The sequence below is a fragment of the Furipterus horrens genome, unplaced genomic scaffold (assembly GCF_987537825.1).
Source record: "Furipterus horrens unplaced genomic scaffold, mFurHor1.1.pri manual_scaffold_4, whole genome shotgun sequence".
Classification (NCBI taxonomy): domain Eukaryota; kingdom Metazoa; phylum Chordata; class Mammalia; order Chiroptera; family Furipteridae; genus Furipterus; species Furipterus horrens.
Window position 1 is genome coordinate 22392162 of NW_028327174.1, and position 8809 is coordinate 22400970.

At 45.4% G+C, this 8809-nt stretch overlaps 1 protein-coding gene across 1 annotated transcript; it reads left to right on the top strand.

The window, feature by feature from the left end:
- The first annotated feature begins 5980 nt into the window (after positions 1–5980).
- On the top strand, positions 5981–6971 carry LOC150011303 (DNA dC->dU-editing enzyme APOBEC-3C-like). The gene has a single exon (XM_090275386.1). The coding sequence runs from the start codon at positions 6019–6021 to the stop codon at positions 6649–6651; it is 633 nt and encodes a 210-aa protein (XP_090131512.1). The 5' UTR covers positions 5981–6018; the 3' UTR covers positions 6652–6971.
- The last annotated feature ends 1838 nt before the right edge of the window (positions 6972–8809 follow it).

Sequence of the window (8809 nt, forward strand, 5' to 3'; positions counted from 1 at the left end):
TGGCTGGCTTCAGTGCCCTTGCCAGGATGCCAGGCCATAAGAGAAGTAAGTCAGGGGATACTGCAGAGGCCTGGGCTTTGTGGGGTCACTGTCAGTCCCCTCTCATCTCTTGGAACATCCCATCCGGAGCACATGGACTCCTAGCCTGGGAGCCCGGGAAGTAAGGGCAGGCAGCCCTGCTGTTTGTAAAGAGAGTGGGCCCTGAGGCATGTTCCCTAGGTAGGAAGGAGCAGGGACCAGATGGAGTTGTTTCAGAAGAGGGACCTGTGGTGGGAGCCTCCTTCCTGTGCTGTCCCTGCCCTTGCAAATATCAGGGGTCTGAGACTCAATTCCTTTCTGCAGGATGAGGGGTTTTGAGTATCAGTAAAGTTCTCTGGGGTTCCTGTTAACATAGGTGGAGTGGAGGGGAGCTCACGGGCCCATCCTGTGCCCCACCCGGCGCCTAGTCTTATTTCTGCTGGGTGCCCCAGCCTTACCCATGGCTTCAACTACCAGCTCAGTGTGGGTGCCTCCACATATATTTCTCCCACTCAGACCTCTTTCCTGATCCCTGTTTACAACTACCTATTGTATGTCCACTCAGGCACCTTGTGCCTCAAACCCAAACTTTGCCCGAATTCTGCTCTATTCTCTCGCTTACTTCTCCCTGCCACCTTTTGCCCAGTTACATAAGCCAAACACCCAGGCGTCAGCCTAGATTTCTCCCTCTCCCTTAACTTTGTGTCCAAATAGTGATAAAACCCTGTCATTTTTACCCCTTAAAATCTCTCAGTGTGTCTTTTTTTCTTTCTCTTCCATTTGCTGCTGTTGCTCTCATGATTCACAACCTCTTCCATACAGGCCTGGTCCGTCGCCAGAGCCTCCTACCTGCTTCCTACCTGTTCTTCTAGCCTCTGGTGTCTTACTCTACCCCAGCCCGACTCTGGGTCTGAGTGACTTTTCTAAAGTGCAACTCTGGTTATGCCACTTTCCTTTTAGAAGCTTGCCTACCTCCTGTCACTGCCAGGATTGAGTTCTGATGCCTTGGGAGGCCCCTTAGGCCAGGTGGGTCAGGCCTTGCCTCCCTCCGTGGCCCCTCTCCGCCAACTCCCTTGCATACCTGCGCTCTGGCCACACAGACCACTAGTGCTTCCCCAAATTCACTCAGCTTTCTTGCCTCTGTGTCTTTGCACATGCTATTCCCACTGCCCAGCATGTTCTTTCCCCTTTGTGTGCATATGTTCTATTTAACTATTCTACTTTGTGTGCAATCTTCTACTTATCACTGAAGACCTAGTTCCAATGTTGCCTCTTCTAGGAAGTCTTCTGTGCTCTGGTGCCTCTTATTTATGCCTCCATCACAGCATTCCTGCTAGACATGTCGGTCTCTACCACCAGATTTGCTGTATCCTCAGCAAGTTGTACAGGGTCTGGCATGTGGTAGGGGCTCTGTAAATGATGAATGACGTAATACGTGTGGCTCTCTGAGAGACTCACTGGTGGAAGGGGAGAGGAGAGCTGCTCTGGTAGCCCTCTGGCTTACGAGGTCGGTGCATAGAGGACAGAGGTGGTTAAGCAGATGCCCTGTGGCAGCCTCTCCTGTGGTGGGGCTGCCTGGATGCCAAGCTGACGTTTCTGTCTGTGGCAATTCCACGTGGGAGGCAGCTCTACCTGTTTAGCCTGAGTCCCTCAGAGACTCAGGTGATGATGGCTCAATAGGTAGAGAGGTAGGAGAGAGTTTGTGGTCCTGAATTTCAGTATGCTCACCCCATTATCTTTCCCCTTGCCATCCCTCCTTATCATCACCCTCCCTGGTGTCAGAGACTACAGCTTCTCACACAGAGAGGCTGAAGCCAAGTTCATCCTATTATTTCTGTGCTTGCCCTTGGAGCCCAGCACTGTGGCTGAGTCTTAGGCATTGGGTCCTTGCTCACCTCCATCCAGTTTAAGCAACAGCTCTAGGGAGCAGGTGGGGGAGAGGGAGAACTTGCTGTGAACTCTGTCCCCCCTTGAGGTACATACATCTGCAGCACAGAATGGCAAATGGCAGTGTGGAGTCTTTCTTAGCACATGCCCCAACCTTGGTCTTTCTGGATCATGTCTCTGGGATGGGGTTTCCTCTGAAATGTACCGTTCTACATTAGTTCCCTGGAGACTCTCCAGAACCAGAGTCACTGATCACTGATTATGTCTTAGAGGTGTAACCTTTCCTGTCCCTTGTGTCTGACACCTCAGATCCCAGTGTATGGTTACTGCCATCTCCCTATATGACAATTAGACACACAGAGGAGTCATGGGTAGAGGTGGGGGTAGTGGGATAAGTAGGAGCCTGGGGGCTTGAAGAAGATCTTCAACTCTTTGTGCCACCAAACCACTGCCCTTGCTTGCCGGCCCACCCCTCTTAATCTCTCTCTTTCTCAAACACACGTGCACACACACACACACACACACACTAGAAATCAGGAGCGAGGCAAGATGCCAACTCTTATTGTGCAAAGAAAAGACAGCAGGCAGGAGTCCAAATGGGTTTTTATTTTGTTGCTCAAGATCTCCTGGAAGTCTATTCCATAACCTCCCTCATACAAGTTGGCAAAACCTCAGGGTGCCAGGCATTGGGCAGTGTTTCCAATTACTTATTCCTGTTTAATTTGAAATGGCCAAAACACCTCCTTTGGCCTGACTCCATTCTTTTCTTCTACATTGGAGGGCAGTTTTCTTCGGAAGTATTCTCTCTGCAGTGAAAATTTATTAGCTTCCTGAAAGGTACATGATGAAGAGCTATGCCCTTGGGGAAAGCCATGCTGTAGAGGCAGATATGGTAACCATGAGTCCAAGAACAATGTGTGTCCTTCTGTTACCAGACCAGAGACCCAAAGACTCGACCTTGTGCCTTCCGGGATGCGGGCACACACACACTGGTTGTGTGTAAATGCAGGAGGGCTCTGCCCACTTCAGGAATCTGCATTCCACCCTTCAACCTTTGCGGGTGAGGCATCAATCAGCAAGAATTTGGAAACCTCCATTTCCCCATCCACCAGCCCCCACGCTGTGGACTTTGTTGGGCAGATAAAGAATGACACTTCTGCTCCCAGTCTTCTAGAGGCTATGGAAGATCTCATATGCCCTTCAGATTGTAATGTCCTTGTTTGTTCCCCAAAGTGTGTCCCCTAGATTCCCCAGACTTATCACACCTCAGGGCTTCTCTGGACTATATGTTGATCTGGTGAGTCCCTCAGACCTTCAGATGTCTCAGAGGGATGTCTGAGGATGAGTTTGTGTCCACTCTGTTCCTCAGTGCACTGTGGGTACAGTTTCCCCAACTCCACCTCCTGAGAACACTCTCCTCACCCAGCATCCTTTGGGTGAGTCCCTGATGGGCCGGTGCATCTGACAGACAGGAGGAGCTGGCGTGATTATTTTCACAGCGCTAGAGTCACTGCATCTCCTGCGGCACCACGCTGTCACTCCCTTAAAATACCCACATCCTACAGGAAAAGGACAGATGAGGGTTTAAATTTAGCAATAGTGGGTGGGTGGGTGGGATGATGGAGACTCTGGGATGTTTTTGTGAGAAGAGGAGTAGGAGCACCATGATATCTGGGTGAGGATTCTAACCCATAAGGATAAGGGAGTATCTGTCCCAAATATCCAGTGTCAAAGATCTGACCCAAATTTCCCAAGTTCTTACTTCAGGTTGGCAGCCCTGTCCCATCTCCTCGTCAGATGTATTTCCTCTTAAACACGTGCAGTTAGGATTATACGGTGGTCTCTCCATGGGATGCAGTGTGGCTGGCTCTGGGAGGAAGAGGCTGTTAGTGGGCAAAACCAATATTTGAGAAGACCTCTAATTTTAAGTTAGGTCTGAGGGGAGAGTAGTTTTCCTTCATTCTATGGTACTACAGAGAGTGTAAAATCCGAAAGGCATGAAGCAGTCAAGAGAGGGTAATACACCTTCTAGATGACAACTGGTCAAAGCCCCAGGGTACCAGGTGGACTTAAGCTGCTCATACTACCCTATCCTCTGACAGTTTGACAGTCCTCTCACTGACCCCAAGGCCAAGAGCCATCTACTTCAAGCCCCTACCCTTGACATGCTACCTTTTTGCTTTGAGGAAATCTTACAGCACAGAGGGTCCCCCTTGCCAGGTGAGGTGGTGGGGAGCAAGGTTGAGGGCTCTGCCTCTGTTCAAATCCCAGCAATTTAGTGTTTGTTCTTGGTCTTTAACTTCTTTAAGCTTTGTTTTATCAACTAAAAGGAGAATTGCTTTCTCAAAGGGTTGAGTGAGGCTTAAATAAGAACTTTTTCTCAAGTAATTCAGAATCAGCATATTGCATGTAGCTATCATTATCATTAATTACAATACCATCCCATGGGGTCTTTAAAAGCATGAGGTTCTAGGGATGGGGAGATTCCTAAAGTTTTTTCTACCCAAACCCCAGGCAGCACAAGGTGGTGGTTTTGAACACATGCTTTGGAGTCAGACACACCTGGGTTTTTTTATTCCTTGGCAGCTTACAGAACTAATGCCCATAGGAGAGTGACTATTTTTATATTTGCCAGGCTCTTTTAAACAGACAGAGGGTTATCTTTTTAATAGATAGGGTATTTAGCAATGGGAGCTGCTAGGGTCTTAGCAAATAAGAGCTCACAGGCTTTTGGGTGCTGACTTTTGTGGGTGACCTTGAGCTAGATGGGCAAAGGTGACCTGGTATTGCAGTTAGCACAAAAATAGAGATTCGTTCACCAAACACGTGGCCTTTTGGTCACACCTCAAAATGGGTAGAATTTTGGCTATGAAAGCTTTTAAAGAAAGCTTTTAATGTGAGGCATTGGTGTGTGGAAAAATAATACAGAGAGAGCCACTTTAAAATGGAGTTGCACGTCTTAGTCTTCAAACCTTTGGAATGTTAAAACCTTTGGACTGAGGCTAAAGCAACATTGTGACCCAAATAACTGTAAAGATTATAAGAAAGCAGATATCATGCCCACTGGACTGAAAATCAAAAACATATTTGGAATTATAGTGTCACGATGTTAGCTTATCTGCACCAATAGAAATGCCTTCCTTCTATTGATGCCATTGTTCCCCCTCCCTTTCTCATAAATACCCACTGCCTTTGTCTCCTAATTGGAACATGATTTGGGTTTCTGCCTGAATTGGTACTTCCCAAATAGTTATTCCTTTTTGGTCTCAAATAAATGTTTGTTGCCTTTTACTTTGGCCTTTTATTTTTAGGTTAACAGTTGAATGAAATAACTTTTTGTACTGCTGTGTTTTCCAGCTAAGTGTTCAGACTGAGCCTCAAACCTTAAAAGGAGCTAAGTTGCATTTCCGAGCATGTGTGTGTGAGCTTTGTGCAAGTGTGCTATGCCTGGTCAGTCTCTTACTGTCCTTGTGAACTATATCATGGGACTTGGGAATGGGGTATATAGCAGCCAATATCTCAGATCATTAGGCTTTTCCACAAGCTCCCAAGAGTTGCCTCTAACCATATCCAGGTGAATCTGGAATTGTAGCCTTTATAATCTTTGGTTAATTATGCAATCCTTGGACATGACTTTGAATTTGGGAGATCCAGATTGTGGCTTTAGCTACCAAGGATGGTATATTTTTTCCAATGAAGAGATCAAGGTGTGGAGATCCCTTATTATGTAAGGAATATACAATTTTCTTGTTAAGAAAGAAAAATAATTGAAATTACTGCAAACCTAAAGGCTCAGGAGGGCAATTGAAAAGGCCTCTGTCTGAAACATTCTGACTCTTAGGAATCATGTTTGCTCAAAGAGTGAAGAATAGCTTAAAAACAGCAGCAGCAGCAGCAGCAGCAGCAACAACATAGGATTTGGTCTTACTCTTAGAACAGGAGAGGTGGAAATTGAAAGAAAAAATAGAAGGCTGGTTAAGTTGGTGAAAGTCATAGATTTTATCAGAAGAAAGGTTTATGGTCTTTGAAGATAGCCTCGACACATGAAGGGAAAATGAGCGTGCTGGCCACAGACACCAGGGGAGAAACAAGCCTTGGCAAGAGGACCACATCATGGAGCCCTGGCCCAGAAACCCAATGGAGAAGTTGTCTCCCAAGACCTTCAGCTTCCAATTCCGCAACCTGCTGCACGCCCCGGAGCGGAACCTCACTTACCTCTGCTTCGAAGTGAAAGAAAAACAGCGCCACTGTCCTAAGTCCTGCTACTCAGGGGTCTTTCGAAACCAGTGGTATCTGGAGGAGCCTCTCCACGCAGAACTCTGCTTCCTGAAATGGTTCGACAGGATTCTGTCTCCTTATGCGAATTACGATGTCACCTGGTACGCGTCCTGGAGCCCCTGCGGCAGCTGTGCAGAGGCGGTGGCCACGTTCCTCAGGGAGCACAAGGAAGTGAAACTGAACATCTTCGCCTCCCGCATCTACTATTATAATTACAAGGACAAGCAGGGCCTTCGATACCTGGACCTGGCAGGGGCCCAGGTGGCCATGATGTGCCCAGAGGATTTTGAATATTGTTGGGATAACTTTGTGGGCAACGGCGGAAGGAACTTCAGGTATTGGCCGAACATTCGTCGACATTATTATACTCTGGATGGGGAGCTTAATGACATCCTCTGGGCTTACAGAATAGCTCAGCTCATGGTGACACTAATGCCCTCAGGCTTTGGGGCAGCTGGGATGAAATAATTTGATTCTCAATCAAGACTTGTTCACCGGGGGATAAACTTCAGGTTCCGAGGAGGAGTCCCGAGTGTGCTTTGCAGAAGAAAGACTGTCTCCCAGGTAGCTGAACCCAGCTACTGGCTCCCGGGTGTCTGATATGAAGAAGTGTCATCTAAGACTGAGGACTCACAGAAGTCTGTCCAGGTTCTCAGAAGCTGCCCTTGCCCCACCCCCTAGCTGCCTAAAAAGGCTCCACTTCTTTTTGGAGAAGACAAACCTGAGAGGTCTTTCTCTCCTTTTCTTTTACTTTGGCCAAATTGAATAAACCCTTCTGTGACTCTAAAAAAAAAAAAAAAAAAAAGAAAAGAAAGGAAAATGAGGTCTCAGAGGCCAGGCAGGTATGAAAGGGAAAAGGAGACTTATGAGGGTCTGATGACTTAACTAGAAGATTAGAAAAGAGAAGAATGACAGGGCTAGAGAATCAGGTAAGACAAGAAACATCCAGAAAGAATGCAGGACCTAGTAGGTGGGGGGAACTTGCTGAAATTGAGGGGACGGGGAGCAGTAGCAGTCCATCTGCCCAAGATGGAATAAAGTGGAATGAGAAAGATACCCTACACGTGTGAATTATGAACTGGTCCAGCTGAAAGCTCCACCTTGCAGCCAGTAGAGGTAAGTCCACCAGGAGACTGCTCAGTGTGTTCACTGGTGAGAATTACCTTGGCGACACATAGTCCTGCAGCCCGAGCTCTCCTGTCCCGGTCTTCAACCTGACGACTAACTCTATTACAGCAGTAATTTTTTTTTTTTTTTTTGACCTAATAACCTCAATCTTCCTGAGATGGCCAAACTGCTCTCCTGAGGAGGAATAGAATTTAGTACAGAGACAGTGAAGTAAATCATAATATTTTGATGTTAAGTTTAAGAATCCATGTGAATTTAGGTTAAATTAAGCTTTGTATTTTCAGCTTGAAATATCTTGATTTTAGAATTATGACTTTTACTTGAAAGGTATAAGATTGCTCAAGCTTACATCTGAACATGGTAGATCAAGTAATTAGATTTACAAGAGTTGCTTACATTATGAGAAAGATTTCGCATGTGAGGATTTTAAGTTTACCTTGTCAGGCAATGGAAGTGCATGAGGGAAAGACATCAAATATATTAAGTATATGAATATGATCTAAAACAGTTATGGAAATTTTACTAAGTCTGTAGATGATACTAATTGTTATGAAAATTTAAATGTGTTAACGTTGAGTTAAACATCAATCAAAGAACAAGTGGAAGTAATTTGTTTAAAGTAGTACACTTATAAATAGAACTGCAGGATTTGTAACTTGAATTTAAAGCATAAGCAAAACCAGATTTTATACTTGTAAATTAGTAAATTAAATACTAATTTTAAACCCAGATGACTGGAAATAGTCTTTTCCACACAGTGGAAAATATTCACAGTGATGAGGTGCTTGTGGAGCTCATATCAGTTGTTGGATCAGAAGGAGGGATGGGTTCTAAAGAAATCTGAGATGGAGGAGACATGACCCAGGGAAGACTGGGGACACTATAAGGGAACTCTTGGTCCAGGACACAACTGAGAGGTGGCCCCTCAAAACTGCAGTAGAAGCCATGATAGAACAATTGATGACTGAAAGATTGAAGATTGGAAGACTGAAACAGTTACACAAATATCTTGACTGAAAATCCTTTTGATGGAGTTTAATTTCAAAGTCACTGACATAGCCTGACATTGGTGACCATAGGGTGGACTTTTGTAGATATCACCATCGTCTCATCAAACCTTGGTCCAGTTCATCATGGATGTAAAACAATTACATTTCCCAGCCTCCTCTGCTATTAAAATGGCCAAATGACCGAGCATTAGTCAATGGGATATGAGGATTACACCACATCAAACCTCTTGATTGGCAAATCCATCTTCTCAGTAGAGTTTAATTTCATAGTCATGGGCACAGCCAGACACGGAAACCAATGTGTCTTCTGTTACTCTTTTTTTCTCTAGTTACTTCGAAGTCTCCACTATGGGTTTTGTCTGCACAGTTACACAACCTTTTACCAGCAGGTCTGAAATCCACAAAGAATAAGTAAGAATTATGGTTTTCATTTAATAAAAAGTATTACTTTTATGAATAGAATTTAAAGTTGAACCTGGATTAACAAA

Coding starts and splice junctions, on each gene's coding strand:
- LOC150011303 (XM_090275386.1), top strand. CDS start 6,019: ATGGAGCCCTGGCCCAGAAACCCAATGGAGAAGTTGTCTCCCAAGACC.